A 20,845-nucleotide genomic window follows, 5' to 3' on the forward strand; every position below is an offset into this window, starting at 1 on the left:
GGTGTTAGATTTTGTTAGATGAGCTATGAAGACTTGACATTACATGGAGCATAGTAAAGATAAAAAGTTAGAAGTTGATTCAACTTCTATTTACTCAGGCCAGATTCTCTAACAGAATATTTTTGAACTTGATTCATCTAGGAGTGCTCAGAGTTTTTGAGGAGCAAATCCCAAAACTGCACATGCAGGTGAATGGGTCTTAACAGATTTGGAAGTGCCTCTTGCCTTAATTTCTTCTGACTTGACACAAAGTCTGTAATTCCAGCACTTTGGGAGACTGAGACTGGAGGATCTCTTGAACCCAGGAGTTTGAGATCAGCCTGGGCAACATGGTGAGACACTATCTCAACAAAAAGTTTAAAAAATTAACCAGATGTGGTAGTGTGTGCCTGTAGCCCCAGCTACTTAGGAGGGGAGGTTTGCTTGAGCCCAGGAGTTCCAGACTGCAGTAAGCTAAGATGGTGCCACTGCACTCCAGCCTGGGCACAGAGGGAGACCTTGTCTCAAAAAATAAAAATTAAATAAATAAATAATAAAACAAATAGAGCGCTCAGTGAGTGTCTGCCCTGTGAATGAAACATTTTTTCAGCATCTGCAACATGTAACGCACAATGCATAGGAGTTCTGATCCTTTCTTGTTTGTTATTGGGAACCACAATTAGAGATAAACTGTCATATTTAGCCATATTAATACATTATTATTCAGGCTTCATAATTAGGATATGACTTCTTAGGCCCAAAAGGTTGTAAAATGAGCTAAATAAACATGCTTGTGGTACATTTATGAATATTATAGTTAAATACATAAAGGCATTATCAAAAGCATGTGGATTTATTCTTATAATTTATTATCTAGAGAAAATAGAGCAGATATTTCGCCTCTCTATGGTAAATTAACAAGCCAAATGACATGCATTACTGATGCAGTACTTTGCTCCCTAGTTCAGCTAAACCGGGCTCTTGTCACAAGACCAGGAAGGATTAGGAAGACAGACACATTGAAGGGTGAGGGGAACGGAATTTATTGGACCAAAGAGGAAAAGAAGAAAAAAGTACTCTCAGCAAAGTGAGAGGGGGTCCTCCTAATAGGCTCCCCACCTCACAGACTGAATTCCAGGCCACCACCCAGGATCTGAAAAGGCCAGTCTCCTCCCCGTATCTATCACTCCCCACTCTAAAGAAGTACATCTAACTGCCTTTATAATAAGGATAAGGACGAAGACCAGTCTTAACTTTTTCTTGCTGACAAGGGTCCCTGTTTTGGGAAAACAGCAGTCAGATCCCCCTCAGAGGCGTATCTAAGGGTTTCTGGCAAAAGGGGCCATCATTTGAGGCTCCGGTTGCATGACTGTTTGGAGTTTGATGGCCTGAAGGCGAGAATAGACAAACCAGGTTATTAAAAACATGTATGAAAACAGAACAGGGTGGGGGGTAAAGACAGCTAAAAAATCCCAAGGCCTTTTATTGGTTTGCACAGGGAGAGGGAGGCCAAAGCCTGACTGGTTTAAAAAAAAAAAAAAAAAACCTTTTACCCTTCTTCCGGCATGTCAGGCTTCTGTGTTCCCTTCCCCCAAGCGCAATCCTAAGTCAACCAGTTTAAGGTTTGGGAAATTAACTTTTCCCAGTTTGGAGGATGCTTCAGAGGGGAGTGTCCCATAGTACAGAGACAAAATTACCCATCAGCGAAGGGAGGACAGAGGAGGAAAAAGAAGATTTTTTTTCCAAAGGAGTCCTAGGGATTCAGAATGCATTTGAAAGGGGTACAGACTAAAGGTGAAGGGCTACTCATCTAGAAAGAGGGGAGCAAAGCATTCCAGTTTCCCTTCTCTTCCTAGTGAATACCCAGGGTATGTGAGGGAGAGAAAGTGAAGCATCTCTTTCTTTCTTCCATCATTATATCCCCAAGTCCCAGCAACCTCTACAGGGTGCCACCCATGGGTATCAAAGTAGCCTTCACCTATGTTAATAGGGGGGCCTACGGGGGTGGGAATATGTGCTCTTACCCACATATGCCCTATCTCCCCTGCTGTCAGTAGCCTTTGAATTCCCTAGCCTGCATTTATGCCATGGATATTGGCATAACCTTTATCTGTGAAAGGAGAAGCCTGGCTTAATCGGTAGGGATAAGTCATACTCACCTGAGCTGTGCCTTTTAACTTCCATTATTGTCTGCCTCTGGACCTGTCCGATCTAGTTTTATTTCCTAGCGCTTTTACCCAAAGTTTAGAATTGAGTTTGAGACAAAAATGTGTCTTGGGGGGTTGTATGGACTCCTTATCATAAGCTGAATGCAAAGGTGAAGCTGTGGAATTGAGTCCTCCTCCAACAAGGGAGAGAAAAGGATGTCTTGTGACACACCCAGATAACTGGTGGCTATAGTTATGCTTGCTAAGATTTGGGTGCATGGGACCTGGCTTTGGTTAGCTCCTTTGGTCTTACTTTTCCAAAAAGGAAACCTCCGGATGATGGGCATCCTGTTTATTCCCATCACTTGACAGGAATTGCAGGATATTTGCTTAGAACTAGAATATTGATCCAGATTTTTACATTATCCATCCCCTTAGCTTCTTCTGAGCTGCAGCCAGGGATTGCTGGTTGGTTCACAGGAATAAGCAGGGTTAGTTTAAAATGTAGGCAAGAACTTAAAAACAACTAATGAGTCTAGAATATAATGACAAATGTATGACAAGTTTTGAAACATTTCTCTCTCTCTCCAGTCCTCATTTTTGTTAAAAACAAATCACTCATAAGTGGGAATTGAACAATGAGAACACTTGGACACAGGAAAGGAGACATCACTCACCGGGGCCTGTTGTGGGGTGGGGGGAGGGGGGAGGGATAGCATTAGGAGATATACCTAATGTAAATGATGAGTTAATGGGTGCAGCACACCAACATGGCACATGTATACATATGTAACAAACCTGCACGTTGTGCACATGTACCCTAGAACTTAAAGTATAATAAATAAAAATAAAAAATAAAACAAATCATGATAGGACAGAGTTGTTTGCAAAATAGACTTTAGTCTTTTACTTGGCCCCATTATTTGCATAAAGTGTGGCAAGAATTTTTTTTTTTTTTTTTTTTTTTTTTTTGAGATGGAGTCTTACTCTATTGCCCAGGTGAGAGTGCAGTGGCATGATCTCGGCTCACTACAACCTCCGCCTCCTGGATTCAAGTGATTCTCCCACCTCAGCCTCCTGAGCAGCTGGTACTCCAGGCACGTGCCACCACACCTGGCTAATATTTGTATTTTTAGTAGAGATGGGGTTTCAACCATGTTGGCCAGGTTGGTCTTGAACTCCTGACCACAAGTGATCTGCCCTCCTCAGCCTCCCAAAGTGCTGGGATTACAGGTGTGAGCCACTGTGCCCAGCCCGAGTAATTAACATAGGCCTTTTAGATTGACTTTGATGGAACTCTGTTCCACAAGGAATCTCAGATAGGACTTTCTAAAGCCAAGTCCATCCATGAGTTTGTACCCTCAAATACCTGTGAGTTGGGTAAATGCCTCTCTTCTTGAGATCCCAAGAACATGTGGATCCTGGGCCTGTTGGAAAGTGGCGTTCTCTACTCACCACAGGTTAGGAACCCTGTACGGGGACTGTGTAGATGAGCTATGAGGCCAATTTTCCCAAGGGGCTTTATTCGGCTCTGCAAGTAGAGCTTGACTCCTTAAAGGGAAGCATACCTTTCTAGTCAAAGCCTTGGTAAAACAACCAGTTTCTCCAATTGCATCCTGTTGCAAAAGAAAATGGATTCTTACTGCACTGATGCAAACAACCATATTGTCATAAGTTAAGAATACTCACAACTAGTTTCCAAATTCTGGAGAAGAGACGCAGAGAGACAAATATACTCCAAATTTTGTTCACAGGATTATACCTTACTCAATTGTTAAAGGCCGTGAATAGCTCAAAATAAGTTTCCTCGGACTCTGATAAACAAGGATCAGCAGTGTTCCAAGCAAAAGTCAAAAAGGTTACTTCAGTTTTCTATGAGTTCAGTCCATTTAGTTAACTCTTGTTTTGCTTGATATTCGTGAACATTTCAGCCCTCCATGAGTCCTATACATTTTTCCTTTATTCCAATGTCACAATCTCCCAAGTTATCAGAAACCTACATTTGAAAGCACCTGTCAAAGTTCTGTAGCTGATTATAAACCATCTTTTGAAGAGGATCAAAACAAGACAATTGTCTGTGAGTAATGAAATGTCTACAGTAGTTACAGTCAGAAACACAATTGAAAAAGAAATTTGGTTATCTCTGTGGTTTACAGTAACATAGCAACCTTAATTGTGTTTGATAGCCTATACTCAGATATTAGAATTTTAGAAATCCCATACAATTTTGGAACATATATTAATATTATTCCCGAAGATATAACCTGAAGAAGATTAAACATCATTTTGGCAATCCCATGTACCTAAACATGTCAAATAGTCCTGTTTATCTCTCTTCTGGGTGCTCCAGGGGCCCTCTGTAGCATCCAGAAAGCCAGATGTCAGCAAAGACAATTTTGAAACTGAAGTTTGATTTTGGGAAGCCTGTTAATTATGTTAGAGGGTTAAAGCACTTGATGTTATGAAATAGAATTCCAGATCACCATAAGTTTCATAACTTGATGTTATGAAATAGAATTTCAGATTACCATAAGAAGCAGTTTTCCTTATCATTCTTGGTCTAGTAAAACATCCGGGAAAAAAAAAAAAGGCCTCGCTTTAAAGCTAACTCTTGACCTGGTGGAGAAAAGGAAAAGACAGCTTAAATGCAAGGCTGTGTTAACTGCTGACAGGGTGGAGAAAAGAAAAAGATGCCTGGGGAAGAACCTGTCATTCATATGCAAATAGGTTTCTTCTACCGGGAGAGAGACGTGGTGGGGAATGCTGGCCAGCCCACCACGCAGGGCCTTTTGGCCTTAGCCACTGCTGTCTAACTCGAAAAAAGAAGGAAAAGGCCAACATTCCTGATCCCTGGGAGCGATGGGAGTTGTGGGGGGGCATAATTCCCTCTAACCTCAGAAGAAGTCTGAGGACAAAAAGGCTTAGAAATGAAAGGTAAAAAGATTTTTTGGTTTGCATCTTACCCTTTCTCATGCCCCACATTCGGGCACCAAAAATGATGCAGAATTTTGTTCCTTAGTTCAGCTAAAACTGGGTTTTTGTGACGTGACCAGGAAGGATTAGGAACACATTGAAGGACACTTTGTGGGAAACAGAATTTATTGGGCAAAAAAGGAAAAGAAGAAAAACAAACTTCCAGCAAATCGAGATGGGGTCCTTCTAACAGGCGCCCACCTCACAGATTGAATACAAGGCTACCACATGGGAACTGAAGAGGCTTCAGTTTCAACCCAGCTTTTTCTGTTCTATAATAACATAAATAACATATGAATTTTAAGAACAAATTTATTCATGTATGAGCATTTGCCTTTTTCTGGATTATTTATGGCCTTCTATTCCTAAACAGACTAACAGAGCATTTTTTTCTGGGCCTTTAATATACTTGGTTATGTCAGTGACTACAGCGGGATTTTATTCTAGAATTTCACATGGTTTTCAAATTGCTTTATTCTGTACAATTTAGCTCTTTTCATATTTCTCTCAGAACATAGTTAAGGGAATAATAAATTACTTATTTACTTGCTGGACCTCTTTCCATGAAAATACTACAAAAATCCACTAAATGGCAAATAAAGTTATGAGCTGAGGGAAGAGGTAATGCCTTAAAGAAGCTCTTTCCTTGAACATGAATAGACTTTATTTTCACCAGTCCCAGAATTAGAAGTATTTCTCTCTAGTCTGCTAAGAGGTAGAAAGAAAAGAATGATCATCGAAATAAACAGGGTAAAAAGCTGACCCTGGTACTCACAGGACCACGGGCCTGGTAAATAGCGTGTAATTAAATGGGTCTCCTTGGAAGGTTGGGTTGGCTTAGGAAGCACTTTATTATCACAGAGTTTTAAAGTATCTTTCTCTTCTACTAAGGTTGTAGAACAGCTTCCTTCTCATAGCCTCAAAACTGAAGACTCTTCAAGGCAAAGGTTAGCCATGGCTTTTTTAGAGGATCTGGAATATAGAGTCCTACTCTTTAGATCTCTTTGACAAGAATAAAAAAATACTTCCTGTATAAAGGTCGCCATTTCGGTAGTGTTTGTTTTAGCTGACATTGTCATGATTTATTCTGTTTTTGTGTGTTGAAACAATTTGTCTCCAAAGTAGCTTTGTTTTTCCAAAAATTGTTTAACTGTGATAGACGTGATAGTTAAACTTTGGTGTTGCAGATCCTGTGAAGCCACCTGGCACCTCCTTACAAGCACCAGCTGATTTACCTTTAGCTATAAATACAGCACCACCATCCACCCAGGCAGATTCATCCTCTGCTACTCTACCTCCTCCGTATCAGCTAATCAATGTTCCACCACACCTGGAAACTCTTGGCATTCAGGAGGATCCTCAAGACTACCTGTTACTCATCAACTGTCAAAGCAAGAAGCCCGAACCCACCAGGTAAATTATACATGCCCATGTGAGAGAGAGACAGAGAGAGGCGTGTGTATGTGTGTACACATTAAGATTCTTACCTTTAAACTTTTTAAATTTCGATTTGCAGGCTTGAAAGAGACCATACGGCATATGTCTCAGGCTTTATATTTCAGGTTTACATTCCCCTATTGATTTCCGATATTTGGGAGATTGTATTGAAGAGACACAATCTCTGCCATCTTTGGCAAAGAGCAGTTTTCCCTACAAGGCTCTTTGGAAATCTGTCTACTATTTTGTAGTCTCTGTTACAGACTCACAGTATTACTTGCTTAACAGATTTCACTGATTTATAAATGGTGATCTTGCTCCATTTCTTATGTGATTGTAAACCAGCCAAGGGTCATCTTTTGTTTCTGAAGAAGGAGAGGAATACCTTCTACTAGAAGATTTTGAAAGCAAAACGATTCCATTGCAGTGAGTGTGTTGTGGTGGTTTTGGATCTGTGTGAGAAATTAATCATACAGGTAAAATCCCAATATAGCAAATTCCATGGAATATACAAATTGGATGTTAGTGAAATTTGATCAAATAAATATATTCCTAAAAATTACGAAACTTTTAGTCTTCATATCTAGCAGTGAAGCAGAGCTTACCCTAAGCCTTTTTATTTACCTTTTTTTTTTTTTTTTTTTTTTAAAGAGACAAGGGCTTGCTCTGTTGCCCTTGGCTCACTCATAGCTCACTGTAACCCCACACTCCTGGGCTCAAGTATTCCTCCTGCCTCAGCCCCCGAGTAACTAGGACTACAGGTGCATGCCTTCTGTATGCTGGCTAATTTTTTTCTTTGTAGTGACGAGATCTCACTATGTTGCCTAGGCTGATCTCAAACTCCTGGCCTCAAACAGTTCTCTCACCTCAGCCTCCTAAAGCACTGGGATTGCAGGTGTGAGCCACTGCACTTGGCCTCCCTTTACAAATTTTTAAGTAGAATTATATGGAGTGCAGCACTTGACTGAAGGAATCATCAAGCCTGTCCCAAATTCTTGGTTTCTCTACCATCTCCTTCCCTGCCCCCACACCCCTTGCCTCTTCTAAGCTATAAGGCATTTTAATTGGATCCTCCTTGTTACTTGATGTTGAATAGTTAGAAGAGTTAAGGTAATAAAGAGTCAAGAAGCAGTTGTTTTACTGTTTTTAAAAGGAGCAGAAAAATGATGATTGAGAGGCCAGTCTCTGCCATTAATAGCTATGTGACAATGAGTGATACCAGTCAATTGAGTATATTTTATTTATGTATTAATCAGCTGGGGTCTGGATAGAGAGTATATTTCTTTATAGACATGAAAAATGTTTTTTTAAACAAGATTATAATTAAGCATTATTTTATGACAGATTTTTTTTAATGTGGAAAATGATTATTACTGGGCTAGGATCAGACAAAGCACTTGTTCAAAAATTTTAATGTAGAATATGTTAAGATTCACAAAATAGTTTCTGTGAACCATGCCCTGAGATGATGGAAACAGCTCACATTCATTCCAAAGCTGGATTTCTATGTATTTGTTGTAATGAGATTTTACCTGTAAGAGCAGAAAAAAATTTATAAATCAACATTTGTTAATATCAAATTCTAACTTGATTTTGCTTGTTTGCTGTGAGTATTTAAAATTATACACTGGCAACTTTGTTACCTATGCTACTAACTAATATTTTATTTTACAAAAGTTTACAATTGTTTTTCATTAGCAACTTTTTAGAAGCCAACAGCCAAGTGACAGTTCTCAGTATATTTTATTTTTATATAGTGTATTTCATTGATTTCACTGGTATCACAGCTTTCCTCTTGCAGTACTAGTTATGCTCAAATCATCACCCACATGTATTTTGCTATCTATATTTTGCAAAAGTGACAGTTAAATAGGTAACCACTATGTGCCCAATATTATGCTAGGTGCTATGAAGGTACAAACTATATAAGATATAGTCTACTCAGATATAGTCACCTTTGGAGTTTACAAGTAAGAGTTGTTAAGAAGTGAAAACATGCAAGCATTAAATATTTAGAGATGAAGATAATATACCAGAGTTGCCTTGCAAATTCTTGTTTGTTCTGCAAGACTTTGGTTAGAATGTGCTCCTCTAGGAAGCATTCCTCTCAAACTCCCAAGTTAGCTTAAATATCTTTCTGGGTTTTTATAGCATCCTGGTTATGCCTTCATATCTTGTTTTATCGCAGTGTTAGAAACGACTTGATGTTTTTACTTACTCTTCACTAACTGTAAGCTAGTCAGAGGAAGGAGCTTTACTTATTACTCATAATTCCTCTAGCTGCTCTTAACTCTGCATTTGAATTAAATGAAGTACAAATTTTAGAATATGCATAGGTGCATTAGAAATTCCACAGAGGGACAGTGCAAGTGTTTTTAAGTTGGAGAAAACAAAAGCTTCATAGGAAGAATGGGATGTGAACTACACCTAGTTGGTGAGAGAAGAAAATCATGAGTAATTTGTGCAAAAATAGCGTGAGGGAAAGGAGAGATGTGAGTGAGCATGCTGGGAGGAAGATAATGAGGAGGAGAGCCTCTTGGAGGATACGATGGAGAAGGTGGAGTCAGGTTATTAGTAACCTCAATATCAAGTGGATTAGTGTGAGGCCTTATAGTTCCCATACCCTGTAGGGGCCTTTACTAGGTTTTTCTCTTGAATACATGAGTGGTATAACAACTGTGTTTTGAAAATATTGATCTTATAGAAGTCTGGTCCCGTGAATAGATTGAAAGAGGCAGAGAGTAGAGGAAATTCCACTAAGGAGAGTTCAATCACGTAGATCTCAGCAGGAACAGGGACCTGAACTTGGGATGGTGGCAATGGGAATAGAGCAAGGGAATAAGTATGCGGCTAAGAAGGGCTCAGTGCCTGCGTGACTGGAAATCAAAGAGAAGGAGTCAAGCTGATTGCATTTTAAGCCTAGAGAATCTGGATAAAGTCATTTCTTTCAGTGCAAGCCAGGAAAAGCAGTCAACTTAAGAAGTAAATGGATTTCAATTTGATGCACACAAGCAAGGTAATACTGGAGTAACCAAGTAGAAATATTAGTTTGAGAATATGGGACTTGGAATTTGGTAAGATGATGGAAGTTGTCAGCATTCAGAGAAGAAAATGAAGTTCTGAAAAAGGAGGATGATCTCTAATAGTGTGTGTGGTAAAAGGTTAGAGGACTGAACTCTGTTGGCCATTCCCAGGGAGAGAGACAGGAAGAAGGAGCCAGTAAGTGAAACAAGGAAATAATCAGCAAGGGAGAAGGGTTTTAAGATGGAGGGTTTTAAGATGTTTTTAAGATGGAGAAAACAAAAGCACAATGTGGCACAATGTGGGTTTTCTGATAGTAAAGGGGGAGACTTTACAGTGCGTAGTGCCACATGTCACTAAGAAGTCAGGGAAGGTAAGCCCTTTAAAAAAAAATCATAGTTATTTAAAGAAATATTGTTTAAATTCCTACAGGACTTTGGGCAACATGCAGAAGTAGTTCAGGTATCTTGTTTAGCATTAAGGAAGTGAGAGTGTGCTTGTGTTGTTAGCTTCATCTTGTTGTATACCCAAATTTTGTGATACCTCAAAATGCAGAGACTGAAAATGTACATAAATGTACTTTAATGAGATTTCTCAAAGTGAGTTATTATTCGGAGTTGGTTAACTCTGTATCATGTATTTCGATCCTCTTTATAATGTTGGCTAAATGTTTGTTAAAGAAAAGTAGTGGAAAGGAAGATATATGAAAACAATTAGATGTTACCTTCTTGTAAGTCACATTGACCTTATTCAATATACCAAGTAATCGTTAGACTTTTAATTTTACAGAACAACAAATTTGCCACGGGGAGGTTTAAGACCAATGGATCAACTGTATAAACCGTACTACCACTAGGTTTTTGCATGCTCTTCAGAGGAAATGCTTTTCCTTGTGTCTATGCATTAATCATTTACCTTTCCCAGAGTTTTGTAATGTTTAATTCCAGTGCTTCAGGGATTGTGTTTTTATGTGCAGATTTAATAGGTGGAGTTGGGGGTGTGAGCAGATATAGGACAGAATTAGAGAGAATGCTTTTGTTGGTTTTGTGGTGGCGGTTTTGTTGTCTGGTGTATAATCATAAAAGCTAAAGAACATTTGTGCTTTAAATCCTGTGGATCACACCAAAAAATCTAATGAGCAAATCCCTATCTTTTGATTGCTTAGCTATAAATATGTTTATAAAAAATGTATTCTTAGTCTCCACCTTGTTTATTCTGTCATTAACAATTTTTATTTAGAACGCACGCTGATTCTGCAAAATCCACCTCTTCTGAAACAGACTGCAATGATAACGTCCCTTCTCATAAAAATCCTGCTTCCTCCCAGAGCAAACATGGAATGAATGGCTTTTTTCAGCAGCAAATGATATATGACTCTCCACCTTCACGTGCCCCATCTGCTTCAGTTGACTCCAGCCTTTATAACCTGCCCAGGAGTTATTCCCATGATGTTTTACCAAAGGTGTCTCCATCAAGTACTGAAGCAGATGGAGAACTCTATGTTTTTAATACCCCATCTGGGACATCGAGTGTAGAGACTCAAATGAGGCATGTATCTATTAGTTATGACATTCCTCCAACACCTGGTAATACTTATCAGATTCCACGAACATTTCCAGAAGGAACCTTGGGACAGACATCAAAGCTAGACACTATTCCAGATATTCCTCCACCTCGGCCACCGAAACCACATCCAGCTCATGACCGATCTCCTGTGGAAACGTGTAGTATCCCACGCACCGCCTCAGACACTGACAGTAGTTACTGTATCCCTACAGCAGGGATGTCGCCTTCACGTAGTAATACCATTTCCACTGTGGATTTAAACAAATTGCGAAAAGGTCAGCTCTAGTTGACTTCTTCTCTATTAGAGGTTAATGATAGAAAATCGATTTTTCTGAATATTTGTTCCTTTAAGCGTAGTTAAATATACTATGCTACAAAATACAGTCCATTTTTTTTCAGCTCTACAGTTACCTGGAAGGGTATATGTTCATTCATGCTCTGCTGGAAGGGAAAAACAGTTGGAGTTTCTCACCCCTGAAGAAGTATGGCCTTAGTAATGCCTTCCTGCCTCAGGAAGTGTGCCCTTCTGTCTCCCACTTTCTATAATCCTGGGTGGATAGGCCCTCTGTTGGGACAGAAGAGCAGGAAATGGACCAGCCACAAAGCCTGTCCGAGTCATACCCTTTCCTGTATTTGTGTGCCATTATGGCCGCTTCTAAGTCACATCTGTTGGGCTCTATTTCCTTCCTTCCTATATAAGCAGTTTTTATGTTGTGTCTAACAGGTGATATTCTTTCCAGTCAAGCCATTATGCTGTTTGATTTTTACTTGTGTTTAAAGAGCTGAATCTTCTTTCCCCTTATCACTACCCACTTCACTCATTGCTAGTGGGTATACTTTCCTATACTGTCTCCTAGAGTCTGTAACCAAAAGTTACAGACCTTGAGAGGAGAAGAAAAAATGAGTCTGGGTGATTCTCTGAGATTCTCAAAGTCCTAAAAATAGAAAGCTAAAGTTTTTAATGCACATGTCCTAAATAGTATGTGCTAAAATTTCTGTATTTTGTGGTAGAGTTTTCCTCAGCTGTCTCCAAGAAGATTTTAATGTATCTGTGGTTATTACTTAAATCAGTACTTGTTTCACCATTCAATAACAGTATCTAACTCCTTTCTTGAAGTGACTGTATAACCCGGTTATAAGTTAGTAAGATGTAAGTTATGCCCAAGGTGGTGCAAACAGTGAGAAAATAGAGGTGTTTCTCTTCATCTTTAGAAAACCTATCTTATCCCAGACTTAGACATTCACTCACACTCAAAATTAGATATTGGTATTGGTTAGCATATGAGTGAGTGTCTGCATTTTCTAGTGGTTTAATATGCCAATTCAAGACACAATTCTATGAGCATCCTTTTTAAAATTGTGTGTGTGTGTGCATGTGTGTATGCATATGTAAAATGAGAGAAAGATAATAGGTCATCCCAATGACCCTGAGCGCTAGCAAAGATGGGAAGAAATGTTGATAGTTTGTTCTTTATTTTAGATGCTAGTTCTCAAGACTGCTATGATATTCCACGAACATTTCCAAGTGATAGATCTAGTTCACTTGAAGGCTTCCATAACCACTTTGTAAGTATAATTGTCCTTGGCGTCATCAAGTGTATTTCATTGTCTAAATCTTCATAATTAGTGCCATGAGACTAAGTGATATCATGAAATAAAAGTACGCTGAGATCCATATGAATGAGTGTGATTTACAATTGTGTTTTCATGTGTGACAAGAGTTTTTGTTTATTAAAAGAAATATATATGTGTTTTAGAAAGTCAAAAATGTGTTGACAGTGGGAAGTGTTTCAAGTGAAGAACTGGATGAAAATTACGTCCCAATGAATCCCAATTCACCACCGCGACAACATTCCAGCAGTTTTACAGAACCAATTCAGGAAGCAAATTATGTGCCAATGACTCCAGGAACATTTGATTTTTCCTCATTTGGAATGCAAGTTCCTCCTCCTGCTCATATGGGCTTCAGGTCCAGCCCAAAAACCCCTCCCAGAAGGCCAGTTCCTGTTGCAGACTGTGAACCACCCCCCGTGGATAGGAACCTCAAGCCAGACAGAAAAGGTAAGGAGAGCATGGCAAAGTAAAAGGCTTGGGGAGTGCCAAGTTAGATCTATTTTTAACTGCCATGAAAACCGAAACAGAATTTGGACTAGAAATTCTGAAATATTTCATAGTTCCATAGCCATCAAGTTATTTAAGCAAAGCAGTACTGCCATTTATAAGTTAACAATTATTATATCACATGTTGATGTGAGGTGATATTTGTAAGTCTCCTATCTCTAGAGCAGAGGTTACAAGCTAAAATACTCACAGGGTGAGCGGACAACTGGGGAGAATTAGAAGAAACTGGACTGCTGTAGCCCCGTCTAATGGGAGTAACTAACCTACACGGCTACAATCCTTTGTTGACTTGTGAAATGATGCACCCATGCAGGCAAATCTTCTGGTATATCAGGAAAAGCCAGAGATTTCAGATTTTATATGTATTATCTCTCAATTTTTAAAGTTCTGTCAACTAATTTAATTATTAAGAAAACATTGCAGGCCAACCCAAACACTTCTGCAAGCTAGATAATGGCCTTCAGCTGCTATTTAGTAACCTCTTCTCCAGAGTATATAATATCAAATCAGACTTAAGATTATTAATGTATTTGACATAATTATTTAAGAACAGTGAGACTGTATAATCTTTCCGTTCTGTTCATATAACAACTTCTTAAAAATTACTTTGCCTTTGCTGGGGTAATAAATGCTTCTAGTCTGTCATTTTTTTTTTCCATGCTGGCCTTCATAAGTAACATTAAGTTCTAAGGTAACATAGTTTGTTAAGAAGTCTGTGAAAGAAACTGTTCAGCCAAATTGGGTAATATCTAGTGGTTAAAACACAGACAATTTGATTTGTTGCACCATGCTGTTAGTGTGGCTTAATCTTGACAACCAAGTAAATTAGCATAAATGTAAATGTGATGAATGATACAATATCTGGCTTACGTGAGGGTGTTTCAGCACATTTGAAAAGTCTCATGTGCTATATGTAGCTTTTTAAGACCACATAGTGTTAGCATCAATTTCTCCTTAACCTGGGCTTAGATCATTAATATTAGTTCTAATTAAGTCCTAGTTGTGAGGAAAAGAGACTGAGGCTCAGACTATCTTAAGAAAAAAGATTTGGTTTTGTTTGTAAGTAAGGATACCTCCTCGTTTCAACAGGAGGTTAACCTCCTTCAACAAGGAGGTTATCAGGAGCTGAAGCAATTCTAGGGGACTGTTGCTATGTCCTGCTCTCTCTGTGCATTTCTGTTTTATGGGAAATCTTTGCATCTGGTTTTTTCTCTTTCACATTCTTCCCTTCTTTTCTGTTTTCTTTTCTGATTCTTTTTTGTTTTCTTACTCTGTATCCTCTACTTAAATGGATTCTGCTTTCCGAGAGCTTTGGCCTCCAATGCTCCCTTCTATGGCCTCAGTTCTGCCTCCTAGCTGCTTTTTATGTGCCCTTGCAGCTTCTGCATCAGCTTCTCATTGCCTTACTTATTATTTACTCACTTTAGATTGCTTAGAGATTATGTGATTGGTCTATGTGTGTCACACCCACGATGACCCAGTCTGCCCTGGCAGCAGGGCTGTGATTGCGGTGTGGATCTCAGAAAGGATGTGAGCATCAGAGGCTTTCTATCAGATAATGCTTCCTTTTGTTTCTCTTTTTCTTTGTCTCTAAATCTATTTTAGACAACTACTAGTCATTTTCTTTGCATATAATATGCAAAAATATGTTTGGACATGTATAGCTTTATAATTGGTTCACACAGATCACTGAAGGATTGAGATACAAGTGTCATGAACTCTGAAATATTGAAATATCTTTTTTAATGTTAAACTGGTGCTTTCCTTATTTTCCAGTAACGAGTGCATGTTAGTGGCAGATCTCTACTTTTTAACTCCAAACCTAACAGTTTTATATTTTGAGGTCTCGCATAAATGTGGAGGGAGTAAGATTTGGGTGAGGGTACAAAGCTCTTAAGTCCTACCTCCCTTGCTCCTCTGCTGCTCTTTTCTCCCCTTGAGCTCTGTAGAGCACAGTTTGAAAACTCCAGTATATTTCACAGTTGTGATTCCATGTGGTAAGCATAATATGAAATCAGGAAACATCGCTGTTTATAAGTTAGAAAAGACCTAAGATCATAATGATTAGCTTTTAGTATCCTCTAGATCTGATATCAGTCATGTATCCCACATTATTATGATATATATTTTATGTATATATCAGAATATATACTATGTATCGTGTATACTACATATTTTATAATTATACATCCCTATGTATTTAGTGAAAGTACTATTATTCTAGTACACTAGAGACTAATCGCACTAGTTCTTTAACGTAAAAGAACTTAATAGAACAGAATAAAGTAGGTTCTTATTTCTGGAGATTGTGTTCATTCTTTTAAAATTTAACTGAACTATTCAGAGACAATTGTGAGTTCATTGGCCACATTATTTATTTGGCATATTTGCCTAGATACAAAATGAACTTAAAAAGAGCACCTAGATTGAAATACCCATATAGTTTTTGCTAGAATCAAGAATAGACTTAGCAAAACAGTAAAGAGGTTCCTAAAGTCATAGTATTCAAAAAAAATTTGCTTTTCTTTAGTACTATTCTACTTTTTTTTTTTTTTTTTGAGACAGAGTCTCGCTCTGTCGCCCAGGCTGGACTGCAGTGGTGCGATCTCGGCTCACTGCAAGCTCCACCTCCTGAGTTCATGCCATTCTCCTGCCTCAGCCTCCCGAGTAGCTGGGACTACAGGCACCCGCCACCACGCCCAGCTAATTTTTTGTATTTTTGGTAGAGACGGGGTTTCACCGTGTTAGCCAGGATGGTCTCGACCTCCTGACCTCGTGATCCACCTGCCTCGGCCTCCCAAAGTGCTGGGATTACAGGCGTGAGCCACCGTGCCCGGCCTGTACTATTCTACTTTTTAAATAGTTACGATACAGGAGAGGAGGCTTGAGAATGTATTTAACATTACAAGGCAAACTTTGCAAACTCACTTTACAAAGTTATGACTTCGTAAACTCACTTTACAAAGTTATAACTTCAAGAAAAATACATTTTAAAATCCAAATTCAGATCTCAAAGCAAAGTTTATCCACAAACACTTAAAAATAATGTCTCGTTTGGTTCTATAATTTTTCTCAGTATTCATAGCATCAGATGAATCTATTTTAATTTCAAATTTCATGACATCAGATAAATGACTTAATCTATTATTTCAGTATCTCTTATATAAAACTCATAATAAGCAAATCTAATTCTATAAAATATGGCTTGATTAGTTTCAGAGCTCCATATAACTAGTTCACTGCCCTATATGTCTGGTTTTTGAGATTGTCTTTGGAAGGATCTATAAGAAACCAGTAACATTCTAGTCTTGTTTATAGCCCCAATTATAGATGTCAGCTGCTGTAGTTTGCGTACAGATGAGCTTTTCAAATACTTATGAGTAATTGAAACTGCAGAAATACATAGATGTCTGAACACTTAAACATAATTACCTTAGACCCTTTGCCTGTCACCCAATTCATGATAGTGATATTTTCATCATACTATTTCTGTCACTGTAGTGTTTGTTTTGAGCCAAGTTTTGTGTGTATTACAAGAAATGTATTTTAAGCATACTGTATTAAATATTGGGAAAGCAGATGAGTCACTGGAAATACAGGACAAATTATATTTTGACCTCTTCAATTGAAAATTTTATATTTCTGATGGAAAGGGAGTTTCGTAAAGTTTGGGAAATTTATCTGTTGTAGCTTCTCTTTATGTCATGACATATATCTACTATATTTAATCGCTAAACTTACCTAAGGCCCCCTATCTCTGTCTAGTCTCTGTCTAGCATGATGCAGCAGCTGTGTGAGCCCCACATGCTGTCTTTATATTGTTGTTTGGCCTTGTCCATTCACGCCTTTCTGCAACAGTCTGAACATTAGTTACTGTACTGACTTTTTTTTGTTAAGCCAGTGCAAGGTTTTGTATGGTGTTTTTATACAGCACTTTGGTTAAAGTACCTTCAGGCTTAGATCCTTAATATTGTGTGGGGAGCATACAGAAGACTAATCCTGAGAGTTTCCCTGGGTGACTCTTTTGGCACAGTGATGGATGGATTTGCTCTAAACATTTTTTTCAAGAGATCCTTTAAAGTTTCTGAATGTGATTAAAAATTAACATGCACTTTTAAAAATTTTTATTCTTTTGTATTTCAATTTTTATTTTAGTTTCAGGGGGGTGCATGTGCAGGTTTGTTACCTGTGTATATTGTGTGATGCCGAGATTTAGGGTATGAATGATCCTGTCACTCAGGAACTGAACATAGCACCCAATCGTTAGTTTTTCAGCCCTTTCCGCCTGCCTCCTTCCCCTCTCTGGTAGTACCCAGTGTCTGTTGTTGCCATCTTTATGTCCATGTTTAGCTCTCACTTGTAAGTGAGAACATGTAATATTTGGTTTTCTGTTCCTGCATTTATTTGCTTAGGATAATAGCCTCCACCTGCATCTGTGTGGCTGCAAAGGACATCATTTCATTCTTTTTATGGCTGTGTAGTATATGTACCGCATATTCTTTATCCAGTCCACTGTTGATGGGCACCTAGGTTGATTCCATGTCTTTGCTACTGTAAACACTGCTGCAATGAACATGCGAGTGCATGTGTCTTTTTGGTAGAAAGATTTGTTTTCTTTTGGATATATACCCAGTAATGGAATTGCTGGGTTTAATGGTAGTTCTGTTTTAAGTTCTTTGAGAAGTCTCCAAACTGCTTTCCACGGTGGCTGAACTAATTTACGTTCCCAACAGCAGTATATAAGCATTCCCTTTTCTTCACAGTCTCACCAGCATCTGTTGTTTTTTGACTTTTTAGTAATAGCTGTTTTGACTAGTGTGAGATGGCATCTCATTGTAGTTTTGATTTGCATTTCTCTGATAATTAGTGATGGAGTATTTTTTCATACATTTGTTGGCCTCTTCTGTGTCTCATTTCTAGAAGTATCAGTTCATGTCTTTTACCCATTTTTTAATGGGATTACTTGGTTTTTGCTTGTTGATTTGAGTTTCTTGTAGATTCTGGATATTACCTCTTTGTCAGATGCATAGTTTGTGCATATTTTCTCCCATTCTGTAGGTTGTCTGTTTACTCTGTTGATAGTTTCTTTTGCTGTGCAACAGCTGTTTAGTTTAATTAGGTCCCACTTGTCAATTTCCGGTTTGTTGCAATTGCTTTTGAGGACTTGGTCATAATGCCTAGTTTCTTGAGGGTTTTTATCAGGAAGAGATGTTGGATTTTATCGAAAGCTTTTTCCGGGTCTATCGAGATGATCATATGTTTGTTGTTTTTAATTGGTTACATGGTGAATCACATTTATTGATGTGTATATGTTGAACTACTTTGCACCTTAGGAGTAAAGCCTACTTGATCATTAACATGCTTTTTAAAAACTACATGTATACACTAATAAGTGTTTGGAGAATGTATGAGTAATACCAGTACATGAAACTAGATTTTGATAAACAGGTATTAAAGTTTAAATCTTAAGTCAAGCTTTGGGTTAGATTTGTTATCGTTTAAAGGAAATAAGTATGGAGTGCATTTTTACAGCAGAGCCTTAATGTGGGGTTTTTTCCTCTCAGTATTCTCTTGACTTCAAAGTATAATTATCATTATTACATTTCTCTTTATACTGTGAGACCATTAAAACGTATAAAAATTTTTCAGTTTTCTGCCTTCATTACTTTCTGGAATTAACAAATGATAATGTGAATTACTTTTACTCTTTCTTGATTTTGGAGATGCCTACTGAAGTAGTAGCATAATCTGCAAAACTTTGGGAAGAGTAAAAAATTTAGGCTTAAAAAAATTTAGGCTTTGTAAAGCCTGTAATAATACAGAAAATAAAATGTCCACTTTGTGTGGAATTTATGTAAGTAGTTACCTATTAGAATAATGCATTAATAGATCACATCTATTTATTTGAAATATGACCTTGCATGACTGCCTTGACTGTATTTGAGATGACCGACTTGAAATACCCTTAGAATTTAGTTCTTCCCTTTTTCCATTTAAATGACAAGCAAAAATGGCTCGCACAGTGGCTCAGCCTGTAATCCCAGCATTTGGGGAGATTGAGGTGGGCAGATCACCTGAGGTCAGGAGTTTGAGACCAGCCTGACCAACATGGTGAAACCTGTCTCTAGTAAAAATACAAAAAAATTAGCCAGGTGTGGTGGCGCATGCCTGTAATCCCAGCTACTTGGGAGGCTAAGACATGAGAATTGCTTGAACCTAGGAGTTGGAGGTTGCAGTGAGCTGAGATCATGCTACTGCACTCCAGCCTGGGCAACAGAGCAAGACTCCATCTCAAAAAAAAAAACAAAAAACGTGTGAGATTGATCAGATTAAACACCACTAGCTTTAAGAGAAAGGCAGTTCATTAACATTCATACAACACAGATTTAAGCACCTATCAGTTACAGGATATAAATTCTCCAAACAAGGAAAAGGTTGCTCCCCTGAAGAAGCTCACCGTCTAGGACCCTTGAGAAGCTCACCGTCTAGGAGGGGATGTGGAGAAGTAAACATATTATCATAATTACCGTGGAAGGGGCTGTGGTTGAAGTAAACTCTTGGCACTATTAGGGAAGCTCCCCTGAGAAAAGTCTGAGAGTGTGAGTGGCAATTAAATGATGGTAGGGGAGGGCAGCCTGGCAAAGGATCTTCTTGTTAGAATAAACAACATGCCCAGGTCCTTTAAAAAGAGGGGAGATGAGACAGGCCCAGAGTCGTGGGGAGGTAGGTGGGCGGGCAAAAAGGAGGGAGGAAAGTACCAAAGGAGGGACGAATGCCAGATGCCTTGCAGGTACCTGATCCTGAAGGAGTTATAATTTATGATAATGAGTTTGGACTTTATTCTGAGTGTACCATTAAAGAATTTTATGCAGGCAAGTAAACTTTAAGATTTATAAATTTACATCTTAAGTCAAGCTTTGGGTTAGATTTGTTACCGTTTAAAGGAAATAAGTATGGAGTGCATAATCAGGTTGGCCCTAGAAAGCTCATTCTGATTTAAGAATACAATAGAGAAAATAATTGTATTCTTTAATGTAAAATGTTATAAAAATCAATTTTCTTTCTCAGAGAGTGCTTTGCCCAGTTTTCCAAATCCAGGGTTCTTGAAGCCTTTGTTGAGACAGGATCAAACAGGAAAGGCATAGCAAAAGTCCCCCTGTCTGGCTCCCTCATTTTGGGGAACTTACAGTGATTTTTGGAAGTTTTGAGGCACTTGGAGTATAAGCAGAACTCATACAGCCATACAGTGCGAGTTCATCACTTTCAGAGAAACAAAACAGGTAAATGAAGTGCTCATTTAAAAAAAAAAATCAGACAGTTTTTTATTTTCTGGTGTGAATTTCTGAAGCATGTCAGGGCCTTCATTTTAAAAGAGCACCCCGCTCCTTGCTGCTCTGTTTCTTAGGGTTGCATGAAATGGTGGTGCTACATTAAGACTAGCTTTACGTTTTGCCTTGACATCAGTGTTTGCACAGAAAGGTTTTATGCAGTTTGCAAGGCTATTTTCTTCTTTTTCTTTTAGAGATGGGTTCTCACTGTGTTGCCCAGGATGGTCTCAAACTCCTAGGCTCAAGTGATCCTCCTGCCTCGGCCTCCCACAG

General features: G+C 38.5%; 1 protein-coding gene across 3 annotated transcripts in view; it reads left to right on the forward strand.

Annotated features, from left to right (window-relative positions):
• Positions 1-20,845, forward strand: part of GAB1 (GRB2 associated binding protein 1) — a 131,090-nt gene that overhangs the window by 87,793 nt on the left and 22,452 nt on the right. For all 3 annotated transcript variants that reach the window (XM_002815172.6, XM_003776530.5, XM_054554511.2), the window contains exons 3-6: positions 6,287-6,512; positions 10,797-11,398; positions 12,604-12,689; positions 12,881-13,184. In XM_002815172.6, the coding sequence (XP_002815218.3) occupies positions 6,287-6,512; positions 10,797-11,398; positions 12,604-12,689; positions 12,881-13,184 (1,218 nt within the window). The remainder of the gene's footprint in view (positions 1-6,286; positions 6,513-10,796; positions 11,399-12,603; positions 12,690-12,880; positions 13,185-20,845) is intronic.

This window comes from Pongo abelii, chromosome 3, assembly GCF_028885655.2.
Source record: "Pongo abelii isolate AG06213 chromosome 3, NHGRI_mPonAbe1-v2.0_pri, whole genome shotgun sequence".
Classification (NCBI taxonomy): domain Eukaryota; kingdom Metazoa; phylum Chordata; class Mammalia; order Primates; family Hominidae; genus Pongo; species Pongo abelii.